Raw genomic sequence first — 26,873 nt, 5'->3', positions numbered from 1 at the left:
GTCTGATAATCACTTCGTATATTGAATATGGATTGTTCTCTCTGGCATTTACTGTGATAAATGTATATGTGGGCTATGGAATGTGTTGGGGTACATGCTCATGTATTATTCTGAGAACTAATTTCATTTTTAAAGCAAAGCGTGCTTACTTATAACATTTAAAGGAGAGATACCAACTTTTTTCATTAATTTTAATACCACATTTCAGGTGAATCAGAAGACTGAAGCAAGACGTATACTCAGCTTAGTCCAAAACCTCTTCAGTACTAAACTTTGTAAGTTACCATGGAGGTGAGGGGGTAAGATTATTGGCAGTACTGGAAGAAGTGTTGATACTCAATTGCAACTAGTGTATGTAATTGCATCTTGTCTAGGTTCTAATCACAGTACTCTTTGAAGAAAATTTGTTACAAATATTTAGTAATGTTACTTGATGCTGATGAATGGTAATCAGAAAAACAACAGTTTCTCTTGAAAATTAGTGGATTTCAGTAATAGGTGATATCTCAGATGACTTTTGAGTCATGCAACACAATGAGAAGGGAGTAGATTTCTATTTGGGATACTTCTGTTAGTGAACCCTTGCTAATATCTTAGACTGTACTGTCTTCCTGGGAAAAATACTCTTAAGAATTTGTAAAATAAGATATAACTCATAGTAGACTGTGTAGAGTTGATTTTTTTCTTTTGAGGAGTAATTAACTTAAGTGCCTAATGAAGAAAGTAATAAACATTGACAATACCAGCACATACAGATAAAACATGTCAAGTCACAGTTTCTATAGCTTATTTTTTAGATTTCCTTCAGATTGAGAATTCACATGGGCAGTTCTTGACCTAAATGTGAAAACCTTCTACTTCGTAGAGGCTTTTGTATCATCCTTTGAATTATAAAACACCCTTATAAAATAATAAGGTATTTACTGATATCAATGACTTTATCACCCTCCTTCCCAGACTTGTGATAGATTCTTTGATGTCACTCCTTATAGATGTTCTGAACAGTCCTGCAGTGCTAAAAGGAACAGACCATACATTTAAATGCAGACTTCAAAATTTCTTCATTGGCAAGCATGCATGCACAGATTTTAACAGCTCATGTGGAGGAATTGATATATTTATTGCTGAATAGACATCTGATATTTAATGCTTATTGCTAGTGATTATTGACATTTGCATAAGTCAGAAAATTAATCTGGGTTTGTCTGTGGTGCAGCTCTATCCAGTACTTTCTGATAGAACAGTGATAAAATAGGTGGGTTTTCAGGGATCAAGAAGCTTCTAAATGAGCTTTTTCAAGGGCTCTTGTTCTATGACAAAGTGCTAGACAAAATCAAGTTTGTTTACCAGTATCAGAAAGGTATGATGGTCATGTGCAAGTGATCCCCAAAGGTATTTGTGCCTTTGCCCATTTTTGATGCTTTCTTAATTCTCTGTTACCTTGCAAGTGTATTTGGTCAGCTTGATTTAATCAAAATGCTCTACAGAAGGTAAAGCAGGACAAAGCACTGCTGAGATTACCACTCCTGACAGGCACTCTTAGTTGTGGCATGTAGACCTCTTATGTCATCTGTTCAGAATCTTAGTATCACTGTGACATTAATTCCTATATCTAGCAATCTGTCCGGGGTATGTATATGGATATTTTTTGAGTAGAACTAGCAGACAAAAGTTGGTTGAAAATGTTCAGAATCAAAAGGCTTTGGCACATGGGTCTTTCCACTTAGATTAGCTGATTTACAAGCTGTAGTTGAACTACACCGAGGTTTAGTACTTCTGGAACAAGAGGTGTCCTAGTTTCAGGTGCGATAGTTAATTTTCTTCTTAGTACCTGGTACACTGCTGTGGTTTGGAATTAATATGAGAATAATGTTGGTAACACACTGAAGTTTCAGTTGTTGCTCAGTAGTGCTTACTATAAATGAGGCACACCCTGTCTACCTAAAATGTATGAAGCTGCTTCTTGAGTTTTGTGCTGCCATGTTAGCATGTATGATACTATCCTATAATTTTAAGGTAATACCTCTTTGACAATATTAGTTAAGTCTTTCTTTCTTTCTTCTGTAGAAGAGAGACTGCAGCATGTTCTCAGCAAGTGTGTGAGCAGTCATAAAATTTACTGTTGCTTCGCATAAGAGAATGGAAATAAACATAGTTTGGGTCAAACATGAAAGCTAGCAAAGTGTGTGCCAAGATGTAAGAGAAACAACAAGAGGGAGAAAATAAAAGTTGCTATTTAAAGTAAGTTCTTGCTCAGATTTTGTGAAAGAGTTAAAGAACAAAAAGAAATAAGAAGGATATTTGTGGCATAGGTAAAGTTTTAAAGTTTTTTTAACCTTTTTCTCCAGTTCACTTTGGTTCAGAAAATTGGGAGAAGTTTTGTCTATCTGTGCCTCTCACAACATCTCCCTCTTTGTTCTTGCACTCTGCAGTGTTTCTGTGCATTCTAATATAAGGATAGTAAGAATGTGATTCTGTGCTTGTTTTGCCTTAATTCTGTGATGGATAAATGAACAAGCTTTCCAAGTGCAAATTATGAGAGTCCCTTTGACAATTTTTTTCTTCAGAACTTAAGTGCCATCTCTTTTATCCTTCATACAGAGTTGAATGTGATTGTTAGATTAGAAGATTTGGGAAGTGAATTCAAAATTTGTATAAGCTCTACCTTATTTCAGTTTCAGGTTTGTAAAAAGTAACAAGTGTGATCAAGGAATTTTAGTCCATCAGATTTTTAAGTCTTATAGCATAAGCTTTTCTGTGTTGTCATTCTGCACCTAGAATACCAACCGAAATGAAAATGTGTTCTGTTTTTGAATTGTCTAATCACAGAGAAAAGTGGGAAAAAGCTTCTGATATTTTATTAATTGTTTTTGTGGGGTGTGTTAATCTTAAAGGTATGTATTGCATTTTTTCCTAGAGAAGAGAGATGTAGGGATAGCAAATATATATTCCCTGTCAAAGACCAGCTGATCACATGTAACTTCATGGCTTATTTGTTCAAATACCTGTAAATGTTTTGTTTTTTTTTTACAAGATTAGCTGACATTCCCAGACCTGTGTGCTGAAGTCAATGTCTTTAGAAATGTGAAGCATTAATTTAGGGTGATAACTGAAGGGATAGTATCTAAAGCACTGAGAGTAAATGTCAGACTGATTCCTCACTTCAGATTCATCTTTTTGGGATTCATTTGAAAAACACTTAGATAGTATTAGGTTGACAGGTGTTTACTGTCTGCATAAATAACAAAGAGCTCATTTTCCCTCAGATTTACAAAGAGGTACAGTAGCATTGAGACTGGGTTTCAGAGTGGATTCTGCCTAGTGGTGGTCTAGTGGGAAATGTGTAGCAGCTGGGAGAAGCAGAGGAATTTGAACTCAGTTGAATGATTTTGAAGGACTATGCAGATTGTTGAGTGAATTCCAAAAAATCAGCAGTTATTTCATCCTCTGGTGGGTTGTACCTTCCTAGATTCTTTGTAAATGTGGATTCAGACTTAATGCTGTCTAGTTTCTCCTGTAGTATAACCAAGTCAATGACAGCAGGCACGTACTCAGAATGTCAAAGATCTTTTTGTCGTATACTGTGTTTTGGATTAATATTCTGTACAATTGTCTAATCTTTCATTTTGTAAAAGAAGAGAGGGAATTAAGTTCTTAGCCTGAAATTTTGCATGAGTAAGTTATATATGAACCAGTGCTTAGTCTTCTTTGAAGCCATTATATTCTTCTTTGTTAAGCTGAAGTAGGTGTTCATGACCTTTTCATAGACATGCCCAAAACTGCAGAGTGGCTGTATGGATTTCTTCTTACATTTTGGTGTAGCCTGTCTGGTCATAGCTTTCATGATCACACAGTCAGTTTACTAAGGCACTTATTCTTGTATTTGTGACCTTTTCTTCCCCTGTATGTATATATAAGGTACAGGATAGACTCTGCTAATATCTAGCATCACTGAAAGAGGATACCAGCAGAAAGTTAATGCCTTCTAACTTCCTCTTATCTCTTCTGTCTTCCTCCTTGCTTTTTACCATCCTGTGAAACAGATTGGGATTACGTTTTGGGCTGTGTCTTTTTTTCTTAGCCAACTGATTTGACACAAGCATCCATCACGTGTAGGGAGGCGTTTGCAGACAAGGGTGAGTTTGGAAGTGGCTTGTCACTAGCATGAGTTCAGTTAACTTCTGAAGAGCATTGAGGAGGGTCAAAATGAGGAAAGTTGAATTGTTATGGCGTACAGATAGGCAATAGTGGATGTCTAACATGTGTTCGTGCATTGGGAATCTTTGTCTTAAATTTGGTTGTGAAAGGAGAGGAGGCAGAGACCTTTGCGTGCTTTATTTACACTCTCACTTTAAGAGTGTTTTGGGATGCTGGAGGAGAGATGCCTGGGTGTCTGGTCTGCAAGTGCAGCTAGAAGGAGAGGGATGCTTGTGTTAGTTAGCAGACAGTGAACATGAACTGAAGTTGTTCATTTAAGATTCTCCCATTAGCATCAGTAAATTAGTAAGATTATCTTTTATTCTGAGTGGAAGTCTGTGTGTTGCTTAGTCTTGTGCAATGTATTAAAATCCAGATAAAAATGACCTGAGGTCAAGTGTGTCTGAGCATGCATATCCACAAAATAGCTTCAGAAAGTCACAAAAAAAAAAAAAAAAAAAAAAAAAAAAAGTTTGTTTTGAGTATTGCACAACAGTGTTCCACCAAACTTGAATTTGTCATCCAAAGCAATGAAGATGATGCTCTTTAATGAAGGTGGCTATTCAGCTGATAGAAGCACCTTGTTGCTTTTTCTGGAGGGAAAGAAAAAAATCATATTTTATTCAAAGTTATTTCTAGTCTGTATTACTTTTATTGTGCATGCTTATTTATGCTAATCTGAGGTTAATTTGTAGAAACAATGAGAAATGTGTGGTATTGGATATGGACAAATTCAAGTGGTCCTAGATTTGGCAACAGAAATAATTATAGCAAGAATATTTTTTTCCCAAACTTGCCTTTTGCCCAAATTCATATCATGTAACCTACAGGCTCTACTGTATTCTATATACTTTCCATTACTTTCTTGGGCACAGTGTTCATTCAGGATTAAGGGAAACTACTGAATATAGGCCAAGGTATCATGAAGTCTAGGGAAACCACAACAACGTGGCTGATGCAACAGTTTTGGGGAGCTGAGTGTGGAGGGTGCATTTGGAGGCTCTATGTGGGTGGCTGGGCTTAGTGTGTGTGAGTTTGGATGGTCTGGCATTGAGCCTGTATGTCTATTGTGTAGGTAATCATCTGATAATCATCATCATCAATGTGGATTTATTGCATATCATGTCACTATTAAAGCAAAAGACAGATAAAGCTCATCCCATCTTTGATAGAAAGCATTGTCCTGTTTGCAGTAGCATTTCCTAAAGTATGTACTTTGTCGTGCAACTGAGCAGTTTGCAAAACAAGTTTTAAGCCTATCATTGGCTCATCCTGGTCAGATATGTTCTTGCTCCTTTATTTTTGTACCTTAATTACAACTATTCAGGATTTGTATTACAAGTACTGTTCCATAAAGGCATTGTAGTACTGCATTCCTTACGTTCTGGAATATTTCTGGAAATAAATAAAATTTCTGGAATGTCTTTCCCTCAGGAAAGTCTTCTACTCTATATTCTACTTACTTCTCTAATGTTTAGTGGGGGAGGTGTTTCATCTGCTTTTCTAGGTTGTTTTTTTTTGCTACAGTTGCTAAAGGTTACCTAGTTTAGCACAACTTTCCTGAATTTAATAAGCTGCTATTTGCTATAAATCAGTCGATAAGATTCTATTACAGGATCTTTTATTTAAATCTGCATCTTGCATGAAACTTAATTGCATATTTTTCTTCCTTTCAGCAAACTACATTGAGCAACCTCAGCTGATCAGAGCAAAAGTGCCAATAGTGAGATTCAGGGATAAAGTCAGGCAAGTATTCTGTTCAGCCTGGTCTTTTAGACTTTGACATGGGAAAGTGTCCTCTATGCATGCTGCCCTTAGGAGTAGTCCCACTGTTATGTGTGTTTATTTGTGTGGTGCTGCAGCTGTGTCACAAATGTAGAGCTTGTATGTATGTAGCTTTGTAGAGCTTGCATGCAGTAGAGTCAGCTTATTGCCTTGATGGTCTGAAGCACTCTTGTGGTTGAGATGCTATTTGGTTCCTGTGATGTGATTAGAAGCAATATATCACAATTTCTGTGGGTTATTTGTACATAGTGGACTCTGAGTTAACAAATGGTTTGACAGAAAAACACTGGTAGGAAGAAAACTGTTGTGAAATATAATTTTGCTTGCTGTGCAAACATAACTATTGAGCTATACAAACAACCCTGAAACAGACTAATTTGTGGTGAAATTTTCTTGTTTTCGTTGTATATTCACAATTTAGATGGACATACTAGGGCAGATAATGATGTATTTCTTATTGCATGTGATAAAAGTATCTGACAGAGGAGAACGTCATGCAAACACTGAAATATGTTGACAGCCTGAGTAATGTTCATATCTTCTTGTGTTCATTGGCTTAGTTTTGTAACAGATATGTATCAGTTTCCTATGGTAACATAGTTTTATTCTTCTTTGTAAATTGGACTTTGAACAACCTTAGTGTAGCTTTTTAACCTGTCTGAATGGTTCTAAAATTTTGCAGCCCTGGCTCTGTCATTTGAAAACAAATGGGCATATTTTTCCCTGTGAAAGCATATCACAACTTATTTTTATCATGGTATACCTTTATCGTGGGTAGGTTCTTGCCCTGATAAAACTAAATCTGTCATTACAATTTGAGCTGAAACATCATATTAACCTTTTCTTTCACCTGAGATTATACACACTTGTTGAGGTTTTTGCTTTATACTTTTTCTTCATTTACACCCAGTCCCATATTTACTTGAGTATAATTGCCTTCTGCCTTCTAAAAATTTGAATGGTTTTCAGTTTCTTTTCTAACAGTACAAAAATCTGTTTCTTCCATTCTTCCTGAAAGTATGGTACTTATCATGCTAAAATTTGAGTTATTTGGATTAGCTACATATAGCAATGCTAGTCTTTTCGTATATGAATGAAATGACAAAATTCCTGGTGCAAATGTTGAATGAATTGTGGGATTATAGCAAGAAAATTTTTTTCCCAATTTAAAAGGAGAAAATAACTTTAAAAGGAAACCTTTAATATAGAACTGGATGAAAGTGGTAGCATGAGAAGATTGAAGTATTTTTGTAAGCACTTATAGTCTGTAGTACAGTCACTTTCAAAAAATAAATCATGATAATTATATACCTTACAGAGAGGATTTAAAGAATTCTTTATTTCCCACTAAATCAAAGTATAATCTTTTAAAACTAGAAGCAAACCATTATAGTTTTGCACAGTAAAAACTAGTACTGTTCACTGTCTGGTTTTCTGTATTACTTTTGTGGAAGAGAGAAGTGGCTAGGAGTGTCATTTTGGGTTGGGATTTTTTTTTTTTTATTGTAGTTAATTTTTGTTTTGTTTTCTGTCTTTACAGTTATTTTTCTCATATATAACCTGTCACCTCCACCCGTGTTTTGTCTTTTTATTTAAGCATTTGTCTTTTTCCAGTCTCTCGCTGGCCTCTTGTGTTTTGTAGGCTCAGATGTACAAAAAAAGCATACTCATGCATTTTTTTCACAGAGGCCTGAAAATTAGATTTGGTGTCCTGTACCCTGGGCACTAAGCCTGTTTTTGCCAGAACAGGAAACTAAACATTACAAACTTCCTGTGGAAACTATTTTTTTTGATGCCCAGCTGCTGGAAAAAGCTGGTTGAATTCAATGGGTGTTACCTCTGTGTCTGGAAATGAATGTTCTATCTAATGTGTATATTTCAATAATTGAAATATATATATATTTCATATATAATGAAAAATGCTGTTTCCCCTTACTTTGATTCAGTGAATGAGAAAACATTCAGTTTGTATTTGCTCTCTTTTATAACCTTTACATTTGGGGTGTTACAGTGCTGTAAAAGTAAGAAAATATCCACTGCACTTAAAGACTTAGACCATCTTTTTTTTTGATAGTCTTTCCCAGGAAATTGTTCTAATGCTGGTTCTCCTTCCCAATAAGCCTTTGTTCAATTATCAAATCTTTATCCTATAGAAGACACAAAACCTACTTCTTCTGCTACAGTTGATGTGCAAATGACTTTTCCTCTTCTTTAGTGCTTTTTAGTAGAACCTGAGTCCAAGCAGTACAAAACCTTTTTCAATTGCCACTGCTTCAAGAGCTATTAAACATGCACAGTAAACCTACAGTAGAACTTGCTTCAATCAGCATCTGGTAAATAGTCTTCTTGCCAATTTGGATTAATTGGAATTACACATGCAATCTGGCATTTGTTATTATATTTGCATATGCAGTTAATATTCTCATGGGTGCTCACGCTTAGATTTACAACTGTGAAGTGGCAGCTGAAGCTTGTTTATTTCCTGTACTGTTATGTACTATATTCTTAAAGCATATAAAAGGTTATGCTTGATACTAACATAGGTTTAAAGTCATGCTTAGTATTGATGTAAAGAATGTTTTCAGGTAAGTAGTGTTTAAAAGATGTAGAAAATGTAAAATGTTAAAAATACATAAAAAAATTCTTGTGGGCCTCAAATTATTGTCTTTTACCAAATTTAATGAATTTCAGGTTCATGTTCACCTTATATAGTCAAGAAAATCCAAAGAAGTATTTGGGTGAACAAATGCTATGTGAAAGAAACTTGTGCATGTAAAATGGAGATAACTGTATCACAGATAGCTACTTCTTTGTCTAATAATAGACTCTTTGTTGCAAGATATGGCATATTAACCATGAATGCAATAGTATATCTTGAGTTCTCTGAGTAGTTAGGCTCTAAATACAACAGGAATTTCAAATTTGTATTGTAAATAAAGCAGTTATTGCTTGTTTGTCTTATTTAATCTTAAGAGAATAAAAAGCATCAAAATTGTTTTATTGCAAAACATGCAGTGTTTATTCAGAATTGGTTTTGTTCCAAAGTACTGATTCTTTCCTACTGTCATTGCAGATATGACTCTTACCTTTTGACCTCTTCCAGTTCTCTTTTGCAGTTCATTGGCATAATTTCCTAAGCTAATAACTCAGAGAATCCTTTGTGGTGTCAAAAGTTATCTGTAGTAAATCATGTAGTGCAGGTGCAGTTGGGAGAAAGATTTGGTAAAAATTAAAAAAAGATACCTTAAATTATCCTAAAGAGTAAATTTGCATCTACATATATTCTTCATATAAAACAACAATTACAAATTACATTTTTTTAACAAAGATCAAATCTGTAAGTGGCTCAGGTGCTATAAACAAATTTATAAGAATAGCAGCATTTAAAACTCTGAAGAAAGTTTCTAGGACTTTATATTAAAATTATATTTCTCCATATCTGTCATAAAGTAGGTAATAAACATTCTGAAATTGAATACCATGATGCTTGACTTTTTTCTTTTTCCTCCCTACTAGCAATGTGGATTTCGACTTGAATGTAAACAATATGATAGGTATAAGAAATACATTCCTTCTGAGAACCTATGCATTCAGTAAGTTTCTATTGTATTTTCTTAGTTCTTTAAACTTTGCTTTTAGTGTTTGCAGTTTGGTATTGATATGCTATGAAAATTTAATTGATTACTATATATATTTAATTACATATTTAGCTACATTAAGTAGCTTTAAGATAAATTCTTGTTGCTCATTCTAAATACATGGAGAAAACAGCTAGGTATGTTTTTAATTTAATATTGTAATATTCAGGAGATAACAAAGATTCTTCATATTAAGGTCCATATATCTACTACAAGGGCTACTCCAGGTATTCTGCAGATAATAAGATCATGATTGTAATGATAATCTAGTGCTATAATCTCCAGCTTCTTTTATTTCCTTACAGCCAATTACAGTATGGATGGCTGATAGCTAGCTATGTCTGTATGCTGTTGCAGAGTCTTTCCCTGGACAATCCAAAATACTGCTTCAATATTTATACTAATCCCAAATCAAAATTGGTTTCTGCCTGCTCAGGAGTTTGCATTTTAGGGAGAGATTGTGAAGCAGCCTTATCAAAGGAAAGTAATAACAACAGGTAAACCAAGCTAAGTTTCTTTCCTTAGTGTTGCAATGTGATTTGGCAGATAAGTACATAAAGTAGTGTGCGTCAGACTTTTTCTTCATTTGCATTTGTTCCTTTACCACCTTTTTTAGTTCTTGCATAAAGGAACTTCTTTCTGTTTAGGGTAGGCAGTTACCAGCAGAAGCTACCTTCACTAGTTAATTTTTACTAATATTTCAGTCAGAATTTATGTTCCATATTAGATGTTACTAGGAGAGTCTACAACTCGTCCTGGATCAGTTGGTTAACTGTGATTTCTTAATACATCCAGGAGGGTATATGACTGGAAAAGAATTTGCTTCCAAGTTTAAAAATATTAGGAAGTAATCATTGTCATTTATGACTGTGGATGAACAGTCACTTCACCAAGTCTAATGTTGATGTATTTGCTTGTAGCTTCTGTCACAGATTACCTTTAGTCTTGAAGGAGAATCACTGTAGGGGAGACAAGTCCAGATGTGAAAAGAGTGAAAACAGTCCTAGTATCCCACTTCTGTTCTGCTGTGGTGCTCATTTTTATAAGGCCAGAAGAATTAACTTAATGTTTCCTGGTGAAGGCTAAATAATAGTTTCTTGAGGTCAAGGGGTGACTTAGTACTGAAGGGAGACTTGTGATTGAAAATACTATCTCCTCAGTGTTCTGGACCTTCCTAAATTGTCAAACTGTAGCATACTGCTTGTCTGTCTTGTATTCCTTGGACCAGAAAACTCAGGTGACATAAGGCACACAAAACCAAGTGGAGGCTTTTATCAGTCTCCCTCCATAGTTTTAAAAGTCATATGAGCAAGGGTGGGTAGTCCTGTATGTATTATCCTGCTCAATTACACATGTAGTTGAAGGGCTTCAACCTGCATGGGGGAAAAAATTATCAAATTACCTCTAATGTGAAAGATGTATTAGTCTTATTTTCCATTGGAACAAATCAGATGCTCAGGCAAACAAGGGACTAACTATCCTAGTGAACATGATAAAAAAGCTAAAACTCCAAAAATTTCTGTGGATGCTCTTCTGTCTCTTGAAGTTAACTCTCCAGTCTTGGTGCATGACTGCTCTAGAAAACCGCGAGGATGATAAGGCTAGGTGACACAAAATCTCCACAGAAAATACAGGTAGATTAGGCAGAGCTAGAAGGCAAAGTCTGTGCTGTTATGTTACCAGCAGCATTTGTTGAAGAGGGCATGTTTGTGATTAATCAGCAATTTTTGCTAGATATTTTTCAGTTTGTGAAAGCTGGACTTTTCAGCTTTGTGCAAATAACGTTACTGAGCATTTTCTTGAGGGATAGCTTGTGTCAAAGTATCAGACAAAGTTTACTGGCCATATTGCACACGAGCTTTGTTATATACTAATTACAGGCACCAGCAGACAGAATTAATATCTCAAATTGAGGTCAACTAAGAAAAGAAAGATCTTTTCTACTGTGACACAAAATGGCTGTGTTTAAAACTGGAACCTATTTGCATTTTTCTCTCATGAAAATATTCTATTCAAATTAATACATCTTCATGTCATGTCTACAGTACTTCTGTGGCATCTCACAATTAATGTACGAAGTTTTATTTTTTAGTTCAACCACTAGTGAACAATGTCAGGAATAAGATGTTTACTGATAAGGAGTTTGGTTATTTCCAAAAGATCTTCCGGATCTAGTAGGATATTCATTTTGAGACGAGCACCACTTACGTGGACATATGTGCTGAACCACTCGGAACATGTTGTGAGAAAACTATGCTTGATAGTTTTACAGAATAACAGAGAGCACCCCAGCTGGTGCAGTTGTAGGATGTCTTGTGCTCCTGTCCTGATAAGCAGAATACAAAACTTTGCATATTGATGTCAGGTTAGAAAAGATACTCCAGAATGTATAAGCTTTTAAGGACACTGTATGGCGCTTGACTGAATTGATGATCTGCTTCTGCATACCTGCAAATAGCAAAGTATGCTGCAGAGTCCCAGGAGTTTGTGGTGAGTGATGCCTACCTGCAATACATTAACACTTTAATTAGAAGCTTGTCTATATTCACCAGAAATCCAGAACATCATACCTGCTTTATTTATGACAATGTATTTGTCATAAATACAAATTGTATGACAATGTATGACAATGTATTTGTCTTTCCTCATTAAATGCATAGGTATTAATTTAAAAAGATACTGTATCTAACATGGCAAGTACATAAAAAGCTATGGAGGACAAGGCAAATTTAAAATATATGTTTGTATGCAGGGGTTACTGATCTCATGTATCCTGATGTAAACTTAAGAATCAACTGTGTTCTCCAGCCACAAGAATTCTTTTCCCTGCCTTCAAAGTTTGTATAGTCTAAATAAAAAAATGGCATAAGGTCTGTCCTGGCAGCAAGTTATTTCAGGGAAAATTAGTACGATGAACTGGAGAGACCTTAGAGGTAGAAAGTGATGCTTTGCAGATTTCCTGGTTTACCTTTTGTCACCTGTCTGTGGGCCTTACTACTCAAAAGGCTGTTTTCAAATGCAAATATTTTGTTTTGAATTTTATAGGACGGATAGTAATTATAGAATAACTTGGTAAATTCTATAAAATACCTGCGGAAGGTAATCTTAGAATACAAAACCACTGTATCGATCAAGTAAAAGCAAATGTTGGTTAATTGCTATCTAGTTAAATGTACTTTTTTGAGCTGTGTTTATTTTACTTGCAGTTGAGAATCGAGTTCGTCCATTAGTACTTGTTATTAAGAACTGGGCAAGGTTTCATGAGATAAATGATGCCAGTCGTGGTACTTTAAGCAGCTATAGTCTTGCGTTGATGGTTGTGCACTATTTACAGAGTAAGTATTTTTTACATGTTGAAACTGTCCCTTTTAAGTTTATAGTTGTGTGGTTTTCCTCTTTGATAAAGTAAAACAAGCAGTAGTCATCTTCTACGCAGAAATATTTAAAAGTAGAGTGAGTTTACTCCATTTCCTTAGTGTTGCATTTGTCTTTAACAAGTGGATATATTCTTTGGAGGCAGATACCAGCTTTAAAAAGGTTTGGAAAAAAAAATGGACCTGCAGGATACCATGTAGCTATAAAATGAACTCAAGTGCTAGTTCACAAAAATGCCAAGGACATTTGCTGTAGTCATCTCTGGCAGCTTCCACATGTTTAGAAAAAGGAAAAAAATGGTTTTCAAATAATCCTTTTCATGCAAAACTGATCAGTCAGATATCTTAGGAGTATCAAGAGTCCACAAACCAAATGGGAGCCTCCTACCTGTGCTTCCTCAGCCTTTTCTGTGGGTAAAGAAAAAAGGCACGAAAAGAAAGCGCATGAAGTGTGGCACTGTACACTATACATGCATCTAAGCAGCAGATTTTTAGGTTCTGATGTTTTATTCATGCAGATTTTAGGCTTTTTTTTTTTCCCCCCTGCAATATGCATGTGATGTTCCTGAAAATAGCCTGTGTCCTAGAACTTCTAATATAGTGTTTTTGTTGATGATACTGTGTAGGGAAAAAAAGAAAATCTTTCTTTTGCACTAGTGTCCCTGCCTTCACCAGGGAAATTTCTTTTCTATACTACTTAATTCATTTCCATTTTCTTGTACTAATGTGGATATCTTTGGACCCAAGTTTAGTGTGGCTTGAGTTTATTTTGTAGATACATCAGTATCTTGTACATGAACTTTCTTCCAGATAATATGTCTAACTAATTTGAACAGTAAGAAAAGAAAACTCATAGGACAAATGCTAGTGCTTAATGGTAATTTTTCCCCTCCCACCCATCCTCTTAGTAAAGCTTACTGAAGCATACACACCTAGATACAATACCTTTAACGTTTGTATTTCTCAGATTTTATTGCCTTTTAATTTAGTGTTGTAGAGAATTGGAAAGTATCCAAGATATTGCAGAAACATGAACACCCACAAACAAAATAAAAATGTTATTGAAGCAGCTGCTAATTTTCTTAGCAGTCCTGATAGTATATTCTGCTCTTTGAAGATACCCCAAGCACATTCTGAGAATTCTGCTGTTCTAATTCTTAGTCCCTATGGAAAAAGGATTCTGTAACGTCTCTTCACCTGTAAGACCTTGTTGAAGGGTGCACTAAGTCCCAAGTCCAAAGACCTATGTACTGAATTTATTTATTATTCTCCCTAGTGAATGATGTAGACCAATTTCTTAAACCATGCTGAAGATACTAAGTTAAAGCTTTAATTTGAGGAGCATTCTGGCAGTTCTATAGCTGCTTGAGTAGGATGTGAATACTTTTGGATGTTGCTCTATCTATAGGACCACCTAATCTGGGTGATTTTTTTTTGGTCTCTAATTGCTATATTTCAGTAGATGCACTCCCAATCCATGGTTTTTATAAAACTGACCAATATTTAGATAATGTGTTTATTAGTATTGTTAATGACTGCATGATTTTCATTACTTGTTTACCATTTAGCAGACCAGTTAACACTATTGGACTGTATCCATCTTATGGGAATTTTGCTAGCAATGCCTACTAAGTGTGTTGAGAATTTTTTTAATAGGTTACATTTGGAGACTCAGTATATAATACTTGGCAGCTGAAAAACATGTTTTCTTGCAGTAACTGTAGACTCATACCTAGAATTGTATTAGATGTAAGAAAAAAAAGATGAGTGAAGCTCATCTAGGGAATCTAGATGATTTTCCTATAGCCATGAATTAGTATGAATTTCATAAAAAAAGCTGTACCCAGCTGCTGTAGAATTTCTCATGCCTTTTACATATAGTGGTATCTTGGTAAGACCTTCCATTAGCTGAATAAAGTTCCTGTAGTACTGCATAATATGAAATATATTAATAGAAATGTTTGCCAATCACTTATTTTATAAAATGCATGAATGTGAAGTTCTTGATAAATGTTTTTAAGATAGAATTTCAATGCAGCTCTTTGATGTAGTTGATGTATTGCTTCCTGTGAATTACATCAATCACAGCAACTTCAAACTTTTTTTTTTTTTATAGCCTTACCTGAACCCATCCTTCCATCCCTCCAAAAAAATTACCCAGTAAGTGTTTCTTATGGATTTACTACATGATATATATGTATGTGACCCTGCTTATCTAAATATATTAATTCTTAATTATCTCTAATGGATTAAGTTGAAGTAACAGTCTGTAGGTCAGGTCATTGATATGCTTGATGTAAGTGTGGAACATTATTTGCTGCTTTTGATAATTTCTTTAATGAAAATTCTGTTACATATGGGAAGATTTGACATACAGAAGAAAGTGCTAATGAAAACCACTTATAATTCTCTTTATGCTGGCCTGGAAATATCCCTATGTCAGCTGTTTCTTAATGTGTTAAGTAGTGTTTTTTCATCCAGCTCTGATGCTTCAGAATTCCATACTTTCCACAGCTATTGAGTTGCCTGATATTTACATGTGCAGAAAGTGCACATGTTTACTAAGGAAACTTGAGATATCATAGAATTTGACTCCAGCCCAACAAGAAAACACCTTTTTGGAACTTTGCTATTGTAGTCAGATTATACTCTGTTCATTTGTGGAGAACTCAATGAATCAGTATGCTTTGGTCCCTCCTGAGCTAGTAGTGTTATCAGTGAGATTTAATCTAAGAAAAATTTTCTGGAAGTAAGAACTGCCCTCCTAAATATTTATCAATGCACAGAAGTGCTGTTGCTGAATAGTTCTATACTGTAATTTATTTACAAAAATTCCTTGGTTCTGTCCTCCTTACCTGTCTTCATTTGTGTCACTTAACTTTTTTCTTTATTCATAGTTCTACATATGAGGGTGTTTAATTGGTTGCTGACAATTGTGCTGAGCTAGTATCAGAAGGCCATTCTGTCTTTTGCCTGTATTTCCCGTAATGCTGAAATGGGAATATTTAATGGTGCTGAACATCAGGGAGAAAATACCGTGGTGTCAGCCATTTTGAGTAATTAAGGTAATTGAGATGCAGAAGAAAGCATTGAGTTGTAATTCACTGCAGTTTTATTTCTGTGTTGTAAATCTGCTTAGGGATACCTGTGCTATATTTTTTGATCTCTATCTTTTCCTGTGAATTTTTATAGTAGTCTGTACCTTCTAGTTTCTTCACTGGGAGTGCTGAAAAGCCTTTGAAACTATCTGTCATTTCCTGTACACTTAGCTTTGTCTGATAGGTTTTTGAATTGCTAGATTTGCTAATTGCATTCCTTAAAGCTTATAGTGCTGTAGTGTTCTAGGTTTTGTGTAGCATCCTATTTAAAGAAAAGTGTCAAGAACTGGCAACTTTTGACTCCTCTGTATTTATAATGCAGACATATATTTGTCATGTTCAAACTGGGTAGAGACCTTCAAAACACTGTACGAATATTAATGCCTTCAATCATTAAAACAAATGTATAGAGCACCTTAAGCTGAAAAATGTAATGAATCTAAATGCAAATTTTTGTCTTGTGTTGTGTGAAAATGGTAGATCACTGGCAGGTGAGCACTGTTATAAGAATTGCATTTTAGCCCTGTCTGCTGTCTCAGCTTCATGTCATGTCTTGGAAAGGGTGGGGCAGAAAGTGGGATGATCCTTAACATGGGAGTCAGCCCTTGGAAAGACACAGTTTGTTTCACACTGAGTTGCACTTCTAAAAAATAAAACCTAGTTAAATATTCATTTTTATGACTGGGGAAAAGGATATTTTATGTGTGTGCATATACAAAAATGTCAAGACATTATGCTGATGTTACTACTAAATTTTTTTGATTGAAGGATCTTGTGCATTCAGAGTTAAACTCACTATACCTCAAGATGCTCAAATATAAGTTTTATTTTGATGTACACTTGTGTTCCTTTCCAGTGTGTAAGGTGGAACGAATATACTTAAAAGCGTTATGTAGCTTGAATATGAAGCATGTTGCTGAATACTGGTGTTTCTTGAGAAATCAGCCAAACAAGGAAGGATTAGAAAGCCAGCAAAAAAAGAAAAAGACTTCCAGATCCCTTTTTGGGATATCTTGAAATAATGGAGAACTAATTTATATTTGTTGCTCAATCAGATCCTGCATATAATTTTTGTCTCTTAAGACAGCTTGAGGCCAAGACACAGTAAACAAAATAGGGACTAGTTTTAATAGAAGCTGAATCTTTTGCCTTCTGGTGCAAGTTAGGAAAAGAAAGCATACTTTGAGGGTTGCTTTGTAATTCTGTTTTTTTAGCAACCTCACCTATGTAAGAATCTGTAAGATGTACCTTGTTTTGTTTGTCTTATTATTCCCTGAGCCCCTCTAGCAGGAAGGAGAATACTGTTATCCTTGTTTTCAAAAGGTGAATGGAGATGAAGCTAGGGGATTATCATGGGTTGTCTGTGGCAAAGCAGAAAAAGGTGTCTAGGTATCCTGTATCTGGTTTGACCTCTTGTTCACTGGACACTGAGTGTTTGCTTTGTTAAGAAATGACCTTAAATTGTTGGAAATTGAGTTATTAAATATTGGTATATCTTGACTGTAGTCTTCACTAAATCTTGCAAATTTTAAGTAGCAATTAATTTGGCTTCACGTGTAAAACTTGTAATATACTAATAGCACTTCTTACATAACAAATTTTCTGTATTTCAGAAAGATTAAACACTGGGTTTTGCCTTCTCTGTGGTGTGATCAGCAACTGACAGTACTTAAAAAATAAATCTACATACAGTTTCATGAACACGTGATTAATACACTGCCATTAGCAATACCATTAGCAAGTCTTATTTTCTTGCAGAGGAGTAATACCAGTTTTGCCTTCTATTTTGCAATACTTAGTTGTCTTTTTAGGAGCAATTTTCACAGTGACATAACCACAAAACCAAGTTGAAATGAGGATTACTTATATGTGTCTCTTAAACTAGGTGGTTGGGAGTTTAATCATTAGCTGATATAGACTGTAACCTGTATTTTCACTAGAGCATGTGTCTAGAATAATATGCATGTATTTTCTTGAAAGCAAAAGCCTTTCTGAGTAAGAAAAACTTTGATTTGTCTGATATCTTACTGTCTTCCAGGAAAAAAAGACCTTGTTTATATGAAAAATAATTTTTTAAAAGTAACTTTTTTAGCTGCTGAGGGTATCAACTTCACTTTAACGCTGGAATTTTCTTGCAGTTGAGAAGTTCTCAGGCATTTAAATATTCAAAGTGTAAAAAAATTAATCTTCTTCTACTTTTCCACTGCCTCCAAACATTTACTAATAATTTGTAATCTGTTAATTATTGTACAGATATAGTTTGTAATCTGTTGTAATTTCATTGCACTTCTGGTTTGTATTTTTCGTAGGTCAGTGGCTTGCTTTCTTCTTCCTTTCCCCTCCTCCCTTGTATGTTTCTTCATTAGCTGATATACTGCTAATTCTAAATTCAATTGTTCTGACTCTTCCTTAGCTTTCTGTGGGGATGGGCAAGGAGTGACTTTCACTGTAGTATCTTTCTGATTAACTTTAGGGTTAAAACTGTATTTATTGTATGGCAGAAATAACACAACTCTTCCCTTTCTAGATCTTTGTATACTGTATATCTGCTTTTTAAACACATATCTGTGTTTCCATTGTTTTGGTGTCTTCTGATAAACTATAAGCTGTTAAATTCTGAGTTTTGCTAACTAAAATAATGTCTTTTATATAGCATTATGTGATACAAGATCAACCATTGAAACTTTTTAACACTAGAAGAATGGCTTTTTTTCCCCAAAAGATGTTGCACAGGGTTCCAGGAAATTTTGCTGGAGTTGACAGAAAGGGGATGGGAGTCTTAAACTTTCCAGTCCTATGGGTTTTTATCACTTAACAATACTTTTCTCAGAGGAAGGAGTGCTGGTAGTGGACATAGAAGTAATGCAACACTATGTAGTTCTTCTAGTGCTATTCTAGTATTATAAAGTTTGAACCACGCCTGATACTATTCTTAAAAGTAAAAAATGTAGGGAGGGGAAACGAGATACAGTAATATTCCAGTTGGTGGATGGGGTCCGCCACTTGGGACCCAGAGAGCCACAGCCACCCCAAAGGATGTCTCACTAGAAACAGCTCCTTGGGGGATCAGGGCGCTCCTCAGCTGGCAGAGGGGCTTCTCAGCAGCGGGCAGAGCAGTGATTTTTCAGCTCAGTGATTTCAGCTTTCAGTGATTTCAGCTCAGTGCTCTCAGCTCATGCCCTTGTGAGTTAGCCCCTCTTTTAGCCGGCCGTGGTGAGAGAGAGAGAGAGGTCTCGTATGGAATTTCCACAGGTGGTACTTTATTGAGAGGGTACCAGCGAAGGGGATCCAGGGACGAGGAACCTCTGCCAACCAGAGGAAACCCAGGGGTTTTTATGCGACACCAGGGTGGGAGGAAAAGGGTACATTTGTCCTAGGGGCTTTGGGTGAAGTTCTGAAATTCTTCCTTGACTCCTCAGCTTAGCTCCCTCCAGGGCAAAGCAGCCGGGGCTCCGCCCACTCCCACACAGTAATGAATGAATAGGTTCCTAAATTTACATAAATGTGTTTCTTTATGTGAATATAATGTTTACTCCTCTGTGTCTTGAGTTAATTTTCAGTAAAATACACAAAATTACTATAAAACAGTGTTAAAACCAGGTATTAGCAAGTTATAAAAATTATTGCTGTAGCAGGAGGAGATATGTTTACTTCTATGTATCCTATCTCAGTCCATCAGAAGAACCTAAAGGATGTAATAGACATTGAAACAGTGGGACAATTCTAAAAACATGTATTTTTAAGCTAGCAATAGTGCCTTCTTTTCATGGCAACCCTGATTTTTTCTTACCCCGTCATAGCCACTGTCTTTTTTTTCTTACAGAAAAGCATACTTCAGCTGAAGTGCAGCATTCTGTGTATTCAGGTGTTTTGTTTAACTTGAAAGCTGGTGGTCTTTTGGGGTTTTTTTCATTCTTGGCTACAGGAAGTGATTGCATAAAGACCAGTCTTTATGCTTATTTTGTGGGTGGATGCAGGTTCATTTTACAGCCAGTGGGTTTCATATGCAGTGTTTAACTCAGTGCTTGGGAGCAATGTTAGGCTCTGGATTATTTCTGTGCTTAAGTTCAGCTGTGGGAAATTGACAATAGGTGCATTAACTTCACCTACATATTTCTCAGCTGAACTGCAGTCAGCTCAGTGCAGGCTACCTTACTCAGCTTTTGCTCTTGTAGTTTTAGATGCAAGTCTAGTTCAAAGATTCTCCCATGTTAAAATTCATTACTAGACAAAAGTTGAGATGGTTTTATATACTCCTGTGCAAGATGATTCTTACCTTAGTGCAGGGGGAGTAATTAGTATTGAGTGGGGCAGAAGTGAAATAGTCCTTGCAAGTTGTCCTTGAACTTGTAATAAGCAAACAATAGGCAGCTTATTTAACCTTCTGGGTTAAGGCTCTCTGTGTGTGTGTATATATATATATATACACATATGTATACACTCTGATTTTATTTTGACAGGAATGTTTTGATCCTACTATGCAGTTGAATCTTGTTCATCTGGCTCCATGTACCATTCCTCCTTACATCTCAAAAAATGGATCAAGCCTTGGAGATTTGCTAATAGGCTTCTTCAAATATTATGCCACAGAATTTGAGTAAGTAATAAGCTTGTTTTAGTGGTTTAGAAGATGTGAAACTTTTACTCCTTCTATTCAATACAGCAACACTTGAAAGAAAGAAAAGCAGCAATGCAGGAATGGTAAGGGAGAGAGAGGAAATGATTGGAAAGGCTAAATGATAACAGGAATGCCAGTAAATTGTCTGATATCTCTGCTTAGGTAGGCATTCTTTCCTGTAAAATAGCTGCCAAAAGCTAGACAGCTTTGTCCTTTAAAAATTGCTGGGTTTTGTTACACAGTTACACTATTCCCTAACTGCCTATTCATGTGTGAGAAAGATCTGTTCTTAGCTGTCCTTTAAGGTATCAACTGTGATATAAATTATTTGGACTTTAAGGGCTGTGCTTGTCTTTTGTCTCACTGAGTCAATCAATGGAGGTAACTGGCCAGGTGGCTCCTCACTTTGACCAGAATATACATCTGTAAAGGCCTCACCTAGTAAAGAATTCTCCCATGTATAGTTGTTTCACTCACATTATTGGTTTACTAGAATCTGAGTTCAATTTTGGCATCTGGACTTCCTTATATAAGAGTAGAAGCTCAAGTTGTGAGGGCATCTGAGAAAGCCTTAAGTTACAACTGTTTTTCAGATTGTTATGAATTTTTTAATTTCTTAGAAAAAATACTTGTTCATATAAAATATCAAATAGTAGTATCTCAATCAGCTTAAAGATCTTCTGAATAACTTCTGAGAAAGTTGTTTCATTAATGTTGCTGTCTTGTGTATGTGCATGATCTCCATTTCTTGGAAGGAGAACAAAGCATACAATTGGACACTCATAATTTTGGAAGTGTTGACAGTTTACTTTAATATATGAAGTGAAACACCATAAAGTCATTAAAACATTTCTGGGGTGCACATCACATATGAAATATGTAAGCTAAATCCCTATGGCCTATAGAATGCATGAACCAACTGCATTTTGTTTGTGCTTAAGCCTGACTGAGAGATTTTCATGTAAGAGATTTTCTTTGAATGATCTCTGCAGATAAGAGAATAATCTTTTATGTTAAATGTTTCTTCTGAGTACCTATCTTTTCAGTTGACAAGGTGATGTTTGCTAAAGAGGCAAATGAGAAGACACAGCTGGAGGATAACCTTAGGTTCTTAATTTATGTGGGAAATGACATGAATCTTTTACTATTTGACTGTACAAGCTGTTAATCTTCTCACATATTAAAGTAAATATCTTTTCCACTGAGGAATTTTATGGTTTGTCTGTGCAAAGTAGCAGAGATGATCTTGTCAGGAAAAATGCCTAGTTTGACTTTTCTGGGTTTGGGTGCTTGTGAGCATAGTCAAGACCAGATTTCTGCCTTAGTTGTGTCTGGTCCAGAATGACCTCATTTTTGTCTGCTATTATACAGGTTATGCTAAGACACATTCAGACCAAAAATTCTGCAATATCAGTGTTTGAGCTGATGGCAGTCTCTAAATACTATTTTTGTGAAGATTATAAATCAGGAAAAAATACTACCTAAATTTTTTCATAGACACACAGAGGAGCTTCTGGGTAAAACAAAGCTTGAAAAAGTAGATAGTAAAGATAGGATAGTTGCTGATGTCATGATGTTGCTGATAGATGCTGATGATGAAGAAAATGTTTCAAAAAACAAAAGTGAATAAAAAGGATACCTGTGTGTTCTTCTAGTGTTGCGTATCTGTTAAGTATTTAAACATTTCACTTGTGATAGTCTGTTAAAAAAAAAAGAGAAAAATACCAGTAAAAATAGCCATTATAATTCCTGTGTTGAAAATGCCACCACATAGCTGAGAAGTCATTTGAGGAGAAGATGCACTTAATGCAGCAGCCTATATTATCTGTAACTCTGTCTGCTATGGAAATAATATTCGAGTGTACTGTTTGTCTGTGTATCCCTGGCAACTATAAATCCTGTTTGAAAGGAATAGAGTTGATAGTAAAAGTCCATATATTCTCATTGCCTGCAGAAGACAAATTAGTGCATAAGGAGGAGCATGAACATAGTGCTTAAAAGGCTTGCGTGTGTGATAGCCGGCCAATGAATGTAAAAGTAGTCTTATGCTAGACACAGGATGTATTATCTTTGCTTTGAAGTTGCTGATAGAAACAACAATACAAATGAGAATGAGGGTGGTAATTAAATACATAAAATCACAGAGTCAGAATATGTTCGGTTGGAAGGGACCTATCAGGATAACTGAAGTCCAGTTCCTGGCCCTGCATGGGATAATCCCTAAGATTCATACCATGTGCCTGAGAGCAATATCTAAACACTTCCTGAGCTCTGTAAGCTGCTGTGACCACTTTGCTAGGGAGCCTGTTCCAGTGCCCTGCCACCCCCTGGTGAAAAATATTTTCCCAATACCAACCTAAACCTTCCCTGATTCAGCTTCATGCTGTTACCGTAAGTTCTGTTATGAGAGTGAAGAGGTCAGTGTCTGCCTCTCCTTTTCCCCTCACGAGGAAGTTGCAGGCTGCAGTGGGGTCACCCCTGTCCCCTTTTCTCCAGGCTGAACAGACCAAGTGACTGCAGCCACTCCTCATACAGCTTCCCCTTAAGGCCCTTCACCATCTTCATTGCCCTCCCTTGGATGCTCTCAAATAGCAGAATGTCCCTCTTACACTGTGGCACTCAGAACCGCCCCCAGCAGTGTAGATGAGGCCACCCCAGAGCAGAGCAGGGCAGGACAATCCCCTCCCCTGCCCAGCTGGAGATGCTGTCCCTGATGTCCCCAGGACACACTTGGCCCTCCTGGCTGCCAAGGCACTTGCTGGTGCGTGTTCAGCTTGCTAATACACGCAACAGGGCTCTCTAAGTTCTGCTTTTCATGGAAGAACTAGTGTTAGAGCATGTTGAATATTTTCTTTGCTGTAATAAGTATTTTTTTCACTGTTTGTTTTCCCTATGAAAGCTTTACTAGTGTCATTATGCAGAATGTTGAGATTCTGTTTCAGACACCGACTGTTAAATGAGGCTGTATTTATATGATCTGTATGGGGCCAGTGAACTGTCCCTATTAGACTGTCACTTGTTTGATGAAAAGATTGCTACAGAAAGTGTTACTTGAATTTTTGTAGAAGTAATTTTTGTAGGCTCCTATCTGTGGAGTAGGATGCATTGCCAGATTTGACACGCAGGAACTGTTTTGCTGAATGACCAGCATGCAATCAAAAAGGAGCATATCATGTGCGAATGTCATAACTTTGAACAGAATAAATCACTGAAGCCCCCTGCCTAGAATGTTTAACTGCTGATCTATTTTACATGTAATGGACAGGAATATAAGGAACAGTGGAGATACTGTTTTAAACTTCTCCCTCACTCTAGCAAAGGCCGTTAGGTATTTTAGTTAAAACCTGTGGTTTATTTTACTTGATAAAGACAGGATGACCTTAAAGAGCATAGCAAAGGAAGAAATAGGAGCTTTGCATCGTGTGAAGTCATGCCTAAGTCTTTATGCTATGTTTATTTTCTCTTATGCTTTTAAACTCTTTTGTTTATTTAGACCATAAGATGTTTCAGAACATTGTTTACTGCCATGTATTACACAATACCTTTTCTACAGTCCTACTCTAGGGTTTTCAGTATGTCCATAAGAAGTAATTTTTATACCCCTTCATCCCTATCCCCAAAGAAATGTGATTTGGAAATTGCAGCATGCATTGGAATAACACACCATACATGGCAAAGCTTGTTTTGCCTCTTCAGTTGTATAATTATCTTGCCATAAGGGTTCAAGTCTGTGTAATGCTTCTTACGATACAGCTGGCTATGGTTATGACTTCATTTTAACTTTAACTATTTAAAATTGCCCACTGATTAAGTAGTGAATGTGATCAAGAAAAAAATCGTAGATGTTCACCAATGCAAATATTTGGAGTCATGTTTACCAGCCCCTCTGAAGGAGGTGTCTGATTTCAATTCTGCAACTGTGAGTGAAGGCAGCAGGTTTTCACTTGGCTGTCTCCTTACAAAGTTAGACCTTGAAGCAAGGTATTAGTCCCCTGAATTTATTGCTTTGTGATTACTTCCCTTAAATTTACCATTGCAGGTTAAGCAGCAGTTGTTTAAGATCATTGACTGATTTGTATATGGTGGCCATGGTAAAAGCTTGCTTACATTCTAATGATAAAGTATAAAATTTCAGCGAGAAACTGCTTGCGGCTCTTTTCACTATAGAATTGGTCAGGTATTAAAGGGATAATTTTTAATACTATGTTGACTTAAATATGTTTGCAACTTGCACCCATCTTACTGGGTTTATACAAGTGGCATTGATTTGTAAGAATGCTTTGGAAAAGATAAGCTTTTTATTCTGTTTGTACTGTAGTCATACACATACCTTAACGTGCCTAATCTCCTTATTTTAAATACTTGCTTTCACCATGAAGATCACATACCTAGTGCAGTCAGTGACAGCAGAAATAACTGACAATTGCAATAGCTGTTTAAATGGCATTGTTAATTTATGGATTGAAAACGTGTGCAGGCAGAATATATGCTTTATGTTGGCAACAATGAAGTTATTGTATGCAAGCCTAAGTGGCTAAAATTGACACAGAAATAATTTGCTATTCATAATTAATTTCTAATTCAGTATGTCTTTGTACCAAGACAGTTCTTAAAGACTATCAGATAAAAGATTTGTTTTCAAATTTAAATTTCAGTTTTAAATAAAAGTCTTTTAAGTTTCAAATTTAAATAAAAGGCTTTTTAAAATCAAGAAATGCCACTTCTTTGTTGCTTTTTTGCTTAACCAGTGTATTATAAATGCATTTATGCTGAGGGATCAAGTATAGCCTAGGAAAAAAAGAATTCAGGAGAAGAATTACTGTTTCAAGTGAAACAGTACAGCCTGGTTAAACCAAATACAGATCAAATACTTCATTTGCATTTCTTTCTTTCTTTCTTTCTTTCTTTCTTTCTTTCTTTCTTTCTTTCTTTCTTTCTTTCTTTCTTTCTTTCTTTCTTTCTTTCTTTCTTTCTTTCTTTCTTTCTTTCTTTCTTTCTTTCTTTCTTTCTTTCTTTCTTTCTTTCTTTCTTTCTTTCTTTCTTTCTTTCTTTCTTTCTTTCTTTCTTTCTTTCTTTCTTTTTCTTTCTTTCTTTCTCTCTTTCTCTCTTTCTCTCTTTCTCTCTTTCTCTCTTTCTCTCTTTCTCTCTTTCTCTCTTTCTCTCTTTCTCTCTTTCTCTCTTTCTCTCTTTCTCTCTTTCTCTCTTTCTCTCTTTCTCTCTTTCTCTCTTTCTCTCTTTCTCTCTTTCTCTCTCTCTTTCTCTCTTTCTCTCTTTCTCTCCTTCTCTCTCTCTTTCTCTCTCTCTCTTTCTCTCTCTCTCTCTTTCTCTCTTTCTCTCTTTCTCTCTTTCTCTCTTTCTCTCTTTCTCTCTTTCTCTCTTTCTCTCTTTCTCTCTTTCTCTCTTTCTCTCTTTCTCTCTTTCTCTCTTTCTCTCTTTCTCTCTTTCTCTCTTTCTCTCTTTCTCTCTTTCTCTCTTTCTCTTTCTCTCTTTCTCTCTTTCTCTCTTTCTCTTTCTCTTCCTCTCTTCCTCTCTTTCTCTCTTTCTCTCTTTCTCTCTCTCTCTCTCTCTCTTTCTCTCTTTTCTCTCTTTCTCTCTTTCTCTCTTTCTCTCTTTCTCTCTCTTTCTCTCTTTCTCTCTTTCTCTCTTTCTCTCTTTCTCTCTTTCTCTCTTTCTCTCTTTCTCTCTTTCTCTCTTTCTCTCTTTCTCTCTTTCTCTCTTTCTCTCTTTCTCTCTTTCTCTCTTTCTCTCTTTCTCTCTTTCTCTCTTTCTCTCTTTCTCTCTTTCTCTCTTTCTCTCTTCTCTCTTTCTCTCTTTCTCTCTTTCTCTCTTTCTCTCTTTCTCTCTTTCTCTCTTTCTCTCTTTCTCTCTTTCTCTCTTTCTCTCTTTCTCTCTTTCTCTCTTTCTCTCTTTCTCTCTTTCTCTCTTTCTCTCTTTCTCTCTTTCTCTCTTTCTCTCTTTCTCTCTTTCTCTCTTTCTTTCTCCACTGTCCTGGGTCTCTGATTTTTAAATAAGCTTTCAAAAAAACCAAACTGGAAGCTTCTGCTTGCAAACAGTGTTCTTGAGCTGCAGTTTGAGCTTGTTTGAAGCTCTAAGCACAGGATTTTTTTCTTTTGTCTTTTTGTGTGTCTCTATGTTTGGGGTTTTTTTTTGAGCAATTCATCTG

The 26,873-nt window shown here is 35.8% G+C and overlaps 1 protein-coding gene across 1 annotated transcript in view; it reads left to right on the top strand.

The window, feature by feature from the left end:
• The window catches only part of TENT2 (terminal nucleotidyltransferase 2), a 47,022-nt gene that overhangs the window by 6,708 nt on the left and 13,441 nt on the right, over nt 1–26,873 (top strand). The window contains exons 7-12 of the mRNA XM_066338891.1: nt 209–275; nt 5,874–5,943; nt 9,499–9,575; nt 12,827–12,955; nt 15,111–15,154; nt 20,553–20,689. Coding sequence (XP_066194988.1) covers nt 209–275; nt 5,874–5,943; nt 9,499–9,575; nt 12,827–12,955; nt 15,111–15,154; nt 20,553–20,689 — 524 coding nt within the window. The remainder of the gene's footprint in view (nt 1–208; nt 276–5,873; nt 5,944–9,498; nt 9,576–12,826; nt 12,956–15,110; nt 15,155–20,552; nt 20,690–26,873) is intronic.

The sequence above is a fragment of the Sylvia atricapilla genome, chromosome Z (genome assembly GCF_009819655.1).
Source record: "Sylvia atricapilla isolate bSylAtr1 chromosome Z, bSylAtr1.pri, whole genome shotgun sequence".
Lineage (NCBI taxonomy): Eukaryota > Metazoa > Chordata > Aves > Passeriformes > Sylviidae > Sylvia > Sylvia atricapilla.
Note: the sequence above shows the minus strand (reverse complement) of the source record. Positions and strands in the feature narration are given on the sequence as shown.